Source organism: Hypanus sabinus, chromosome 6, assembly GCF_030144855.1.
Source record: "Hypanus sabinus isolate sHypSab1 chromosome 6, sHypSab1.hap1, whole genome shotgun sequence".
Classification (NCBI taxonomy): domain Eukaryota; kingdom Metazoa; phylum Chordata; class Chondrichthyes; order Myliobatiformes; family Dasyatidae; genus Hypanus; species Hypanus sabinus.
The window spans coordinates 175,308,614-175,323,500 of NC_082711.1; the positions used below are offsets into that span (position 1 = coordinate 175,308,614).

General features: G+C 39.8%; 1 protein-coding gene across 9 annotated transcripts in view; it reads left to right on the top strand.

The window, feature by feature from the left end:
* Positions 1-14,515, top strand: part of LOC132396137 (uncharacterized) — a 174,093-nt gene extending 159,578 nt beyond the window's left edge. For 5 of the 9 annotated variants that reach the window (XM_059973643.1, XM_059973640.1, XM_059973637.1 and 2 more), the window contains 4 exons: positions 874-1,026; positions 8,034-8,234; positions 12,279-12,405; positions 13,223-14,515. In XM_059973643.1, coding sequence (XP_059829626.1) covers positions 874-1,026; positions 8,034-8,234; positions 12,279-12,341 — 417 coding nt within the window. In that variant the 3' untranslated portion in view covers positions 12,342-12,405; positions 13,223-14,515. Of the gene's footprint in view, positions 1-873; positions 1,027-8,033; positions 8,235-12,278; positions 12,406-13,222 lie in introns of those variants that run through there. The other 4 variants (XM_059973642.1, XM_059973641.1, XM_059973649.1 and 1 more) reach the window with 4 other exon arrangements.
* The last annotated feature ends 372 nt before the right edge of the window (positions 14,516-14,887 follow it).

Sequence of the window (14,887 nt, forward strand, 5' to 3'; positions counted from 1 at the left end):
ACTGGATGGAATATTTTCAATATTAAAAATGGGTAATAAATAATTTGTTGTTTGCATGAGCCAAAATCCTGCCAAGAGGAATTAAGGTGAACTACCAGCTCATCTGCATTGGTTTTATTACCTGAGGATGGAACAGCAGGACTGAAATCTAGGCACCACTCCAAGTTACCCTCAGGTCTACAGCACAAAGTAGAATGTCAGTCATTCTCTAATGGAACACACCTATCCACAGGGTGTGGAGTGAGGTGTGTTGGTTTGCAGAGGAACCTAACTACTGATGCACTCATCTACCATTTACTGAGTGCCCTATTTGAGTGCACTTTCATTTCTAGGCCTCTTCCTTAAATACTTGTTCAAGGTTTGAAGTAAATTTATTATCAAAGTACATATATGTCACCATATACAACCCTGAGATTCATTTTCTTGCAGGCATACTCAATAGATCCATAATAGAATAATAACCATAAAAGAATCAATGACAGACCACACCAACTTGGGTATTCAACCAGTGTGTAAAAGATTGTACAAATACAAATACAAAAATAATGAAATACAATCACAAAAAGAAGACAGTTTTATTGATCCACCATAGAACATAGAAGTTTACAGCACATTACAGGCCCTTCGGCCCACAATGTTATGCTGACCATGTAACCCACTCTAGAAACTGCCTAGAATTATCCTACCGCATAGCCTTTTATTTTTCTTTTTTTTTCCATGTACCTATCTAAAAGTCTCTTAAAAGACCCACCACTCTGTGTGCAAAAAAAAGTACCTAACTAAATGTACATAACTTGGGCAAAATAATTATTTTAATTACAACAGCAAGACTAATGCCAAGAACATCTGTTTGTTTTTTTTTTGCCTCTTTAGAATTTTCTGGATTATGTGATTTCACGTTCTGTGAAATCAGTTATGGATGAGTTTCTGTACAAAAAATGGTTAAAACTCACAAAAGAATACAGCAGTATTACAATAGAAGTGTGGGATGGACATTACTTTGACGATGAACGCATTGATTTACCGGTGAGTTTAAAGTGAGTTCATTATCTTAAGAGAGTGCACTTTCTGAGCTACTGTCCTGCAACTGTTTTGCTCTTCATTGTGCAAGCTGGCAGCGGTAAAAGAGCCTGATATTTCACCAACGCTTAGGATAGTCCTGACATTTTGGCTACAATGCATGGCTGCTGTTTGTATTTTAACTCAACAGTTTACAATTGCTGTTTGTGTTACAATAATTGTAAGCTGTAATTTACAATTATTTTTTCACCGTGGAGTTAACAAAGATGCTACCATGATGGGTTGTTTGAATACAGGAATTGTCAGTTCCAGGTACAGCAAGGAGGAATTAGAAACAAAGTCCCACTGGATCACTTATCTGCCCTGATGTTTCTGAACTTTCCTAAAAGCAACTAAAACTGAGAACAGGAGAAAAAGATTAAGAGACTTGTGGGCTGCCCCCAGCACATTCTTAGGTTGTGTTGGTTGTTAATGCAAATGATGCATTTCACTCTATAATTTGATGTACATACGATAAGTAAATTAATCTGAAGTAGATCTAGAAGAGTCAGGTGTGGACATCCCCACAATCCCACCTCAATCACTCTGTACACTCATCGGATGCCAGACAGAGAGGCACCAGTGAACAGAGAAAATGGTCCCTACTTCTGCAGGGACCCTGGGAACAACCTAGGAGTCAAAAGGCTAAATAAATTACTTCTCCCAAGTCCTATTCCACTCTAAGGCCGAGAAATTGACTCTGACAACTCTTGGGCAAGGGCTGGATCTCTTCCAAGCAGATGCTTATGATATCCAGTAGGTACCTTTTGGAAACAGTGTAAGTCGTGAAACTGATTCTGGCAAAATGCCCCTCATTGGGGCTTCTTAGGAGAAAATTCCCCTTTATTTCCACATCATTGTGTTTATTAGCGGACATAGAGGATTTTAATGGGAAGGTAGATATACATGAGGGACAAATGAATTAAGGCAAGTGCTGTAGGGAAAAGATGACGAGCCTGTGCTTTTGCACTGCAGACTCTAAGTAATGTTTGAAAATGAAAAATAATTTGCATTAATTTAACATTATTAACATTCTCATGATGCCCCAAAGGTAATGAATTACTTTTTTATAGTGCAATCATTTTTATTATGTTGGTAAATGCAATAGTTACTTTGCATAAAAGAAAAATCCTGTTGACAAGAATCGAGGTGAACAACCCAGTTCATCTACTTTGGCAACAGAACAGCGCGTTTACATTGAACAGCACACTTACATTGATGACATTCTTAATCATGCCATTTGAGAGTAACTGCAAGTTAATCTCAAATGACATGATTAAGGATATCATCCACCTTTTGATGGAATACACCTTTGCACAGGATGTGGAGAGAAACGTATTAGTTTCTGACTTGGTTCATCTCTAGTGGCTCAATAACATAGGATTCAAAGTTCAAAATAAATTTATTATCGAAGTATGTCTATGTCACCCTGAGACTCATTTTCTAGCAGACATTCACAGTAGATACAAAGGAATACAGGGAATCAACGAAAAACTACACAAATAAATTCTGTGCTTTATTGGCTGTCTCTCTGTCCTACACTGAGACAGGTAACATTTGCAGCCTTGTGATCCATCTGTAAACTGCTGATTTTCCAGAAAATGGGACTGTCCATGATCAAATATTACCAACTAGCTCAATCTAAGATGCGAGAATATACCCTCTTAAGCAAGATGACTCCTGCACAAAGGAACCATGGAAAGATGTTACCATATAAAACCACTGTCCATAATCCTTTGGAATACTAATAAGATTCTTGTCTGATTTTTGTAAAACAGCTTATGTACATATACTGTAGATTCTGCGCAATTGGACTATCTGTTAATCAGGACAGCTGCTTATTTTGGACAACTCTTAAAGAAAAAAAGCAAATTGCCAGGATTGATGAAGCTCCCGATGAAGGGTTTCGACCTGAAACGTCGTCACTACCTCTCCTGATGAAGGGTTTCGGCCCGAAAGGTCGTAACTACACTCCTGATGAAGGGTTTCGGCCCGAAATGTCGTCACTACCTCCCCCCATAGATGCTGTCTGGCCTGCTGAGTTCTGCCAGCATTTTGTGTTTTTATTTATTTCCAGCATCTGCAGATTCATTTGTGTTGCCAGGATTCCCTTTGTTTATTTGGTACTTTATGCCACTTAATTGGGGCAGGAGACTTTCTGAACAGATTCTAACGAACATCAGTCATGCACACTTATGTGGCCATTAAACACTACACCATGCTTAGAGCTAGCATCAGTTGTGTGTGTTGTGTTTTAAAAGTAGTGATTTTTGTCTCTGGTAGCTGGTGAGAAACAAGCAATAAGACATTTCAGAACCGTTTTGCTCACTGTGGTTTCAAGCATTTAGGCTTGGAGATGCCAAAAACAGCCGTGAGTGAAAATGAAATGATTTCACTACATCAATAAGTTAGGAACTGTAAAGAACTTGAAGGTATCAACAATCATCTGGAATGTTCCCATGAAAATGAAGATTTGGAGGATCAGAATTAGCCCATTTGGTCCATTGAGTCTGTATTTCATTTAAATACATAATTTGTTACTCAGTTAAATAATTTTTAATTTTGTAAAAAAAGCAAACACCTGTAATAACAGCAAAGGACTGGAAAGTTACATTGATATAAATATTCTCCTTTCATCTTTAAGACATGAATTTAAATCAGTTTCAAACTGTCTACAGATTCCTAAAAGAAATATATCTATGTAAGTAGTAGAAATCCAACTGTTAATTAATGTGATGTTACAGCATAAGTTTGGTATGTTGAGACAATTACTTTATTTCAAAAAACAACAGCAAATGTGATTTTTGGAATCACTATTGTTATAACAAATATATTTACTAAAATGCGTACACTGCATTGTCAAAATCTTTCACAAGAATGGCTCATTTTGTTCTACCTAATTCTTACTGATTCATTTAATAGATTAATTTTAAGTATGATTAAGGCTTCTGATTTTTAATTTTAAAATACCACCATATGCTCTGTGATTTCTTAAGTAATAAGCACAAGGAAAATTTATCTTCTTTAATTCCAAAATTTCCTTCCATCTACACATCATTTACACTTTCATTGCTCTGTCAATAAAATATAAGGGAATTGAAGGCATAGTTATGGAAGCACTAGAAGCAGTAGTTGATCTCATGAGCTCTCAAGAAGATCATAGAGTTATTGCATTGTTAAAATAGAATAGAACTTTATTGGCATTGTTCAAGACAAGTAGATTACATCTACCTGCAGGATGGGGTGGGGTGTCCTTTGAGTTGGTATGCCTTGGGGGAGAATCTGTAATGTGGGATGTACGGGGCTGTATGTGAATTCAAAGAAGACATACCCTCCCTGCTTTGTGTAGTTTTCAGTGATCTCTTTTGTATCTGTGTGCATGTGAGACCCCAGACTGGGTTAAATTAACAGGGAATGTGTCAATCAGCAATTTTAGGCCAGTTATTAGGCTTAGACCATTTTAGGTTTATTTTACAGGTCTAGTAATCAGGCTTAGTTTTGACCATTCGGGGAGCAGGTTTTGTTTTTAGGCCAAGTTCTTAAGCATTGTTTAGACATTTTGGGGAGTAGGTTTGTAATGTTTCAATTCTTTTCCTCTTTGCTCTTTTTCTTTGAAGGTTTGACTAGTTCATAGAACATAGAATAGTACAGCACAGTACAGGCCCTTCAGCCCACAATGTTGTGCTAACCCTCAAACCCTGCCTCCCATATAACCTCCCCACCTTAAATTCCTCCATATACTTGTTTAGTAGTCTCTTAAACTTCACTAGTGTGTCTGCCTCCACCACTGACTCAGGCAGTGCTTTCCACACACCAACCACTCTCTGAGTGAAAAACCTTCCTCTAATATCCCCCTTGAACTTCCCGCCCCTTAACTTAAAGCCATCTCCTCTTGTACTGAGCAGTGGTGCCCCGGGGAAGAGGCGCTGGCTGACCACTCTGTCTATTCCTCTTAATATCTTGTACACCTCTATCATGTCTCCTCTCATCCTCCTCCTCTCCAAAGAGTAAAGCCCTAGCTCCCTTAATCTCTTATCATAATCCATACTCTAAGCCAGGCAGCATCCTGGTAAATCTCCTCTGTACCCTTTCCAATGCTTCCGCATCCTTCCTGTAGTGAGGCGACCAGAACTGGACACAGTACTTCAAGTGTGGCCTAACTAGAGTTTTATAGAGCTGCATCATTACCCCGCGGCTCTTAAACTCTATCCCTCGACTTATGAAAGCTAACACCCCATATCTTTCTTAACTACCCTATCTACCTGTGAGGCAACTTACAGGGATCTGTGGACATGTACCCCAGATCCCTCTGCTCCTCCACACTACCAAGTATCCTGCCATTTACTTTGTACTCTGCTTTGGAGTTTGTCCTTCCAAAGTGTACCACCTCACACTTCTCTGGGTTGAACTCCATCTGCCACTACTCAGCCCACTTCTGCATCCAATCAATGTCTCTCTGCAATCTTTGACAATCCTCTACACTATCTACAACACCACCAATCTTTGTGTCGTCTGCAAACTTGCCAACCCACCCTTCTACTCCCACATCCAGGTCGTTAATAAAAATCACAAAAAGTAGAGGTCCCAGAACAGATCCTTGTGGGACACCACTAGTCAAAACCCTCCAATCCGAATGTACTCCCTGCACCACGACCCTCTGCTTTCTGCAGGCAAGCCAATTCTGAATCCACCTGGCCAAACTTCCCCGGATCCCATGCCTTCTGAATAAGCCTACCATGTGGAACCTTGTCAAATGCCTTACTAAAATCCATGTAGATCACATCCACTGCACTACCCTCATCTATATGCCTGGTCACCTCCTCAAAGAACTCTGTCAGGCTTGTTAGGCACGATCTGCCCTTCACAAAGCCATGCTGACTGTCCCTGATCAGAACATGATTCTCTAAATGCCCATAGATCCTCTCTCTAAGAATCTTTTCCAACAGCTTTCCCACCACAGACATAAGGCACACTGGTCTATAATTACCCGGACTATCCCTACTACCTTTTTTGAACAAGGGGACAACATTCGCCTCCCTCCAATCCTCCAGTACCATTCCTGTGGACAATGAGGACATAAAGATCCTAGCTAGAGGCTCAGCAATCTCTTCCCTTGCCTCGTGGAGCAGCCTGGGGAATATTCCGTCAGGCCTCGGGGACTTATCCATCCTAATGTATTTTAGCAACTCCAACACCTCCTCTCCCTTAATATCAACATGCTCCAGAACATCAACCTCATTCATATGGTTCTCACCATCATCAAGTTCCCTCTCATTGGTGAATACTGAATCATCATCCCATTTCACACCAGGAAGTTCTAGCCTTATAGCCTCATAATTTGCCCTTTCCCAATTAAAAATTTTCCTGTCCTCTCTGATTCTATCCTTTTCCATGATAATGCTAAAGGTCAGGGAGCGGTGATCATTGTCCCCCAGATGCTCACCCACTAACAGATCTGTGACCTGACCCGGTTCATTACCTAATACTAGATCTAGTATGGCATTCCCCCTAGTCGGCCTGTCAACATATCAACATGCTGTGACAGGAATCCATCCTGGACACATTTAACAAATTCTGCCCCATCTAAACCCTTGGAACTAATCAGGTGCCAATCAATATTAGGGAAGTTAAAGTCACCCATGATAACAACCCGGTTATTTTTGCACCTTTCCAAAATCTGCCTCCCAATCTGCTCCTCGGTATCTGTGCTGCTACCAGGGGGCCTATAGAATACCCCCAGTACAGTAACTGCTCCCTTCCTGTTCCTGACTTCCAACCATACTGACTGACTCAAAAGAGGATCCTGCTACATTGCCCACTCTTTCTGCAGCTGTAATAGTATCCCTGACCAGTAATGCCACACCTCCTCCCCTTCCCCCCCCCCATCCCTTTTAAAGCACTGAAATCCAGGAATATTGAGAATCCATTCCTGCTCCGGTGCCAGCCAAGTCTCCGTGATGACCACTATATCATAATTCATAGTTCATATTAACTTCCAGGCCCAAGATCTCCAAAGACTGGATAGTGAAGTCTGTGCCTACTGCTAGTTGACCTACTATCCTATGTCCAGTTGACCTATCCCTTTGCCTCTGGTCTTTTGGAAAGCATGATGCATTATTTTTACTAAGCTTACAGGCAGTGAGTTCCAAATGGTAGCTCTCTGTGGGTGAGGGAGGGAGAAGTTTTTGCTCACATCCCTATTTTGTCTTAAGTCATAAATTAAATTTTCTCTCAAGATCTTTACACAATCTTTCTGTTAACCCTGTTGAGATTGCGGCTGATTCTGTGCATTATGCCTATTTTCCTTTCTGACCACCCTCATCCCCTGATTCCCTTGGTACCCTTGGATATAGTGAATATTAAACATACTCAATGATTAAGCATAACCTTCTTGATATATAGAACTTCAAATATTTATTGCTGGCTGAATAAAGAAATTTATCTTCAACCCTGTTCTCAGTTGCTAACTTCTTATCCTGAGGAATATATTTTAAATAAATAGGAATTAGTTGTGAAAAAAATAGCACATGGAGTGGAAGAAGCAAATCTCATTCATGGCAACAGACACAAAATGATGGAGGAACTCAGTAAGTCGGGCAGCATCTATGGAGGAGAATAAACAGTTGGCATTTCAGGCCAAGATCCTTCATCAGGACGAAACTCATGGTTGAAAGGTGTGTTTTATAAGGTTGAAGGGAGTTGTGTGAGTCAATGACATTAAAGTAATTTTGTTAGGGACGGAGGAGTTAATGGAAATCTATGAAGAGTAGATATGTAGGAGAGTGGAATATATGAGCTACAGGAAATCGAAGGAGTTGGATCTTATGAATATTCAAACCTTGTAGCAGGGTGTTTTTAAGAAATTGTGACTGCATTGATGATCATAGACTAATGTCAATGTTTGCAACTGAAAATGTCAAGTCGCTGTGTACCTGCTGTCTAATTCCTCTGCTTTTTTATTTCATCTGCATCAGGTTATTAATGATCTTCTCACAGTGGATAAAACTAATAAATTCCTAAAAGTGCAATCTCACAAGAAAGGAAGAGATATGACCCAGCTTGTCTTGCAGTGCTTGGATCAGAGAATCCAGAAAGCTGGAAGAAATCACCCGGAATACAAACTCGAGGAACAGTTCTTTGAAGAAGCTATGGCAGAGACATTCTGCAGGCTCGTGGTCTGTATACCCAGATACTGTGCATGAAATCTATATGTAACAACAGTGGGTTTTGCAGTAATGAGCTCTGCTACTGAACTGTCTCTTTACTACAATATTATGTTGACATGATTAATGGGAAAATTCCTTTACTGTGAATAGCTTCTCGTGCACCAATTAGTTCTTAATTATAATTAAATCCATATTGAAGGGCTTAGCTTGAAGAACTATAGCTGTACAATAAACCTACTCTTGTTTCCATAACAATACCAAAATATTATAACTACTAACCAGCACAAGTGATTGGAAGAGCTCGGTTTCAATGTTTAAGAAAGGTTTGGATAGGTACGTGGTTGGTGCAGGTCGATGGGAGTAGGCAATTTAAATAGTTTTGCCATGGACTAGATGGGCCAAAGGGCCTGTGTCTGTGCTTTACTTCTCTATGACTGTGATTTTTTTTTAGCTCTAATAATTTAAAGATTAACAACAATTTATTTTTTAAAATTCTATGTGCATCCCAGTTTCCCTCTCTGAAGGTCAGCACAACTTTGTGGGCTGAAGGGCCTGCACAATGTTGTAATGTTCTGTGTTCAAAGTTCTATGAATCTTGCCCCATCTTGTCTGCAGTTGCGAAGATGACCTGGAAACCTGCTTCTGGGCCAGTCAACTCATTGCAAAGATTATGAGAAGGTGCAGTGGCAGCCCCAGGTGTCAGCCCTGCTTCTTTTTCCCTCTGGATGAAGATGACATGACAACATAGTGTGTTCCAACTCCAGACCAGCATCCCACTGAATGGCAGTTCTCAGAACATAATCTGTCAATTCTTGTCAACTGTTGGCGCCAAAATATTTCTGTTTTCTCCAGGGCTGGGGCATCCAGACATGACATTTCAGCACACTAAAATGCATTTTTTCCCAATCACCCCACTTCAGTACAGCATCTGTCAACACTGAGAAAATCTCTGCCAAGACAACATTCAAAGCTGTCTTCTATTATAAAAAGTCTTATGAGCTCTCATTTAAATTGAATAAAAATATTCCACATATTTTACTGTAATGGTTCAAATTCCAAATTAATTTATGCATCAAAAATACAGAAAGATTTAAAGGGACAAGTTAATGGAGAACTGATTTGCATAAACCTATCTCTCTTATTCATATTTCAGAGTTTGTTTAACCAGCAGCTAAAGAAGATGTTTTAATATATATTTCAACTTCAGCCTCACACCAAAACCCTTCTTAACTTGAAGTTTGGGTAAACTGTGAGGAAATGACTTATTATAGTTGGGTTCATTGGACTCCTGGAAGAGTGAATTTGCAAAGTAAATATTGATTAAGAGAAGTTTGGATAAATACATGGATGGTGTATGTTGGCTATGCTCCAGGTGCAGTTCGATGGGACTAGGCAGAATATCAGTTTAGAACTAGATGGGCCAAAGAGGCTGTTTCTGTGCTGTAGTACTCTATGACTCTTTGTTTTTAAAGATATTAATTCTCTGCACTCTATGATATTCGACTCCACCAACCACATGCGGTTGGATAATTTATGTTCCTGTAATCAATGTGTAATCTATTATGGGTCTCCAGGGGTGATGTAACTGATCCAACATCTATAAGATCAGACTTTCTATAAAACTGCAAACATATCTGCTGTAACTATCTAGTCTATGGCTTACAAAGATTATCACTATTCAGATGTTACTTCAATCCATAACATAGTAGATGATACTTGGATTATTTCCCATTTTGCTGCCGTTATTTTCCGTAAAACAGAATGACCACTATAACAATCCCAGTAATCATAGAATAGAATTAGATAAATACAACAAACAAATCCTTCAGTCCCTGAATTCACACCAAGCATCAAATACCATTTACATTCAATTATAATATTCATTCCATTTTATCCTCTGCACATTCCCAAATCACAGCCTTATGAATTTCCAATGAAATAAATCCTGTTGAAATGTGCAAATTTTTTACTCCTAACCCATTCCTGTCTCAATCTCAACACGAGTGAATCTGCAGATGCTGGAAATAAATAAAAACACAAAATGCTGGCAGAACTCAGCAGGCCAGACAGCATCTATGGGAGGAGGTAGTGACAACGTTTCGGGCCGAAACCCTTCATCAGGAGTGAAGTAACATGGGATGGTCAAGGGGGTGATATACTGTATCCGGTGCTCCCGATGTGGCCATTTATACATTGGGGAGACCTGCCGCAGACTGGGAGACCGTTTTGCCGAACACCAGCGCTCGATCCTCCAGCAGTGGCGGGATCTCCCTGTGGCCACACACTTCAATTCCACAGACCACTCCCACTCCGACATGTCTGTCCATGGTCTCCTCTATCGTCAAGATGAGGCCACGTGCAGGTCGATGGAGCAATACCTTATCTCCCACCTAGGTAGCCTCCTACCTGCCGGCACGAACATCCAACTCACAGACCTCCGTTGATACCCCTGCTCCCCCCCCCTTACCCCCATCCCTATCTATTATTTCAGTCTGGATCTCTTTCTCTCTCATTTTCCCTCCTCACTATAATCTACCCCCAGTCCTACCTTTCTTTCTCTTTTATTTCCCATAATTCTTCACCTTCCCTCTAGCCCATTTCCCTCCAACCTATCACTTCCTAGCTCTCTACTTTATCCCTCCCCCCACTTCTTATCCCCCCTTGACCATCCCTTGTTACTTCACTCCTGATGAAGGGTTTCGGCCCAAAACGTCGTCACTACCTCCTCCCATAGATGCTGTCTGGCCTGCTGAGTTCTGCCGGCATTTTGTGTTTTTATTTTTTTACCTGTCTCAATCTGTTGGGTTGAAGGATCAAAAGTTTATGTCCAACACCTAATCTTTTTCAGTGAGTCACATCTAACAAAATTGTGCATTATTATTTTATTTAGAGATACAGCACAGTAGCACGCCCTTCTGGCCAAACGACCCTACACTGCCCAATGTAACCAATTAACCTAATAACCTGCATGTCTAATCAAAGGCCTTCAAAAGCTGGACCCCTTTACTTTCCTCTGTAACTGGATCCTTAACTTCCTCATTGAGAGGCCACAGTCTGTGCTGATGTCCTCCTCACTGGCAATCAACACTGACACATCTCGAGGATGTGTGCTTAGCCCACTTCTTTACACCCACAACTGTATGGCTGGGCACAACTAAAACACCATCTATAAAGTAGCCAATGACGCAACTATTGTTGGCAGAATTTCAGCTGACAAGGAGATAGGTCAGCTGATCGAGTGGTGTCACAACAAGAACCTTGCACTCAATGTCAGTAAGACCAAGGAATTAAATAAAGACTTCAGGAAGGGGAAATTGAAGAAACACGCACCAGCCCTCATTAAGGGATCAGAAGTGGAAAACAATGTGTGGGTGAGCAATTTCCAAAGAGTGAGCAAGTTCCTAGGTGTCAACTTTTCTGAGATTTATACTGGACCCAACATATTTATGCAATTACAAAGAAGGAACAACATCAGCTATGTTTCATTCATTTGAGGAGAATTGATTTGTCATCAAAGACACTTGCAAATTTCTACAGAATACAATGGAGAGCATTCTAACTGGTTACATCTCAATTTGGTATGGAGGGGCCACTACACAGTATCAGAAAAAGCTGCAGGAAGTTGTAAACTCAACCAGCTCTATTGTGGGCACTAGCCTCTCCAGCATCAAGTATATCTTCAAAAGGCGATCCCTCAAAAAGGCAGCATCTATCATTGAGGACCCCCATCACCCAGGCCATGCCCTCTTGACACTGCTACCATCAAGAAGGAGGTATAGGAGCCTGAATACACACACTCAACATTTTCAGGAACAGCTTCTTCCCCTCTGCCATCAGATTTCTGAATGGGCAATGAACCCATGAACACTACCTCAGTATTTCTTTCCTTTCTATTTGTACTACTTATTTAATTTAACTTTCTTTTATATATACACTTACTATAACTTATATTTTTTATTATTATGTATCGCAATGTACTGCTGCTGCAAAACAACCAATTTCATGACATATCCCAGTGATATTAAACCTGATTCTCATGTCTTTGGAATGTAGGAGGAAGCCTACATGGTCACGGGGAGGACGTACAAACTCCTTACAGACAGCAGCGGGAATTGAACCTGGCTTGCTGGCACTGATAGAGTTGTGATAACTGCTCCGCTAGAGAGCTGCTCCCTATTATGTATGTTTATTAGAGTTTGTACAGTTTCACTGAGCAACAAAATGAAAATGTCATAAAATCTTAATTACTAACCCCAATCAAAAGCTCCCCCCAAAATCATTCTCACAATTATTCATTAATCCTAAACTCCTCTTCCTTTAGATCAGCATCTGTACTGATATCTGTGCCTCAGCCAAAGTTCCACATGGCTTGTTGTATTCAATTTTTAAAATGTTGACCCCCATTGGGCTTTGATTATACCCCTCCCCCCACTAGTACACCTATTGAAAACATATCAACTTTAGATATTCAATGGTCATTCAGACTCTTGAATCTATTCTACCATTCACTGCTGATCCATATCATATCTCCATCTAGTTGATTTTATAGTTCTGTAAGAGGGAATTGTATAAATATCTGGTACAGAAAGTTTTCAAGCCTATGGAGAATAGGCTAGTGGGTGGGACCAGCAAATTGTTTTGATAGAAAGCCAACATGTACATGATGGGCTGAAGGGCCTCCTGTGTTGGAGCTTTTCTATGATTCAAGATGTTCAGTGCAAGATAACTTGTTGATCTTAGGAATTCACTTTCCAAGCCACTTGAGCTTCTTGTGGGCATTGCTAGCATTCCCCTGCCCAAATGCTTTTAGGTGTCACTCCCTTGATTTACTACATTACAGCAATAACTACATTTCAAAGCTACTTTACTGGGTGTAAAAACCTTTATAAATGCAACTCATTCTTCTTTTTGATATGATGAATGTCTATTTTATGAAGTTCACAGAAGCGCAGATGTATTCAATAAGTTGTAATTTTCTTTCTCATCTTCTAAAACAGGAGTCAGCACTAATGACGACAGGATATGGACCTCTCTGAATGATAGCCAGATGGAGTAAGGTTTCTGCAGTTGTAAATGCACCACATATAAATTTAATGACTTGAAAAGGATTTGTAACCTTCACATAAATGATTCTTGTATTATAGTGTAACTAGGAAATTTTATCTGCAATATTTTTGTCTTAAGAGGCCGTGATGTTTCTGCACCAGTTTTTATTATTACTTGACAAAAGTTTTAGTGAGAATATGACATGCCAAACAAGTGGGAACTTGCTTGGAAAAGCAAAATACTACAAATACTGGATACCTGAATTAAAAGAGAAAATGTGGAAGTACTCAGCAGTGGAAGCAGCTAAAATGGAGGGAAATGTGCAAAGTAGAATTAACATTTCTGATCGATGGTTTTTCATGAAAACTCATCAGATGACCTGCTGCCTGCTTGGAGACAATGACCATTGATTTAAATGGGACCATTTTAACCCAATGCACTATCAGCAAGGCAGAGTTCATGGTTACACTGTGGCAACACCTCTGAAAGAGGTCAAATTAACTCCTTCAAGCTTCTGAAGAAATCAAGATCATTCTGCAACAGGAACATAGGACATTGCAAGAAATTGCTTTTATTACTTTCTCTGTCAAAACCCTGTTGAAGATATTTTCCCAAAGGATTATCAAGATACAGAAATTTACAGATGATGAAATGGTGCATTCTCAACACCAAGCATATCTCAACATATCAACTATTAGTGGACCTTCTGTTTAAATGATTTGGAAAGGAAATCAGGGAGTTTCATTTACCAATGTGCCTTCCATCCCACATACTTTTTAGTTATTCACTACACAAGTAATTCAGTGCATATGGGTGTCAATGCAATAGCGTTAAGTGGGTGAAGCTTGAAAACAGCAGACAAGCTTAGCAGAGAAATGGTGAGAGAATAAGATCACTCCGTTGTCATTTCTTTTTACTATAATGTAACTATCAGGCAGGAGGTAAACTCTTGCAAAATAATTCTCTGAGGCTCTTTTAAAGACAAAAAGATGAAAGTACCATTCTTAATCTTCATATAACCCAGTGCATTTAAGTTGTTTCTTTTCTATTTCTCTCATTGTGTTAAGTCTGAGGCTCAGTAATTTGTCTTCAAATTGCTGTCTCTGTGAGATGAATGTATGTTTTGTGGACTAGGGGAGTTAAAAAGCTTAGACTCAGTAGAGGGTCATGAATGATAAACCTTACTGGAGGCAAAATAAAAAAATAAAAAAAAGGTCAAGAACAGAATAAAATGCTCTCATCTACCCTCTGGAACCTGTCTCCATGGCATTCTATTGCTCAACCCAACATCCAACTGTATTCTGAATGACTCTAATATCCTGCTTGATGGAAGTTATTTCAGAAACTTATCACCCACAGTCCTTTGAGTATGTGTGCTATATTTACTTTTCACTAGTTTGTATGTATTACTGTCCTTCTACTCTCCTGCCTGGGTGATTTACCTTATCTAAACCATTAAATATTTTAGTTACTGAAACGAGATAGGTCCTTAAATCTTCCTCTCCAGGGATCTTTTTTTTTGGAAACTTTCTTCATGTGTTACATGCCTTGTGCTCAAAAGCTTTTCTTTGTTCCTCTGTGCATTCTTCCCTGAGTTTGAACATCCCTATAGTGAG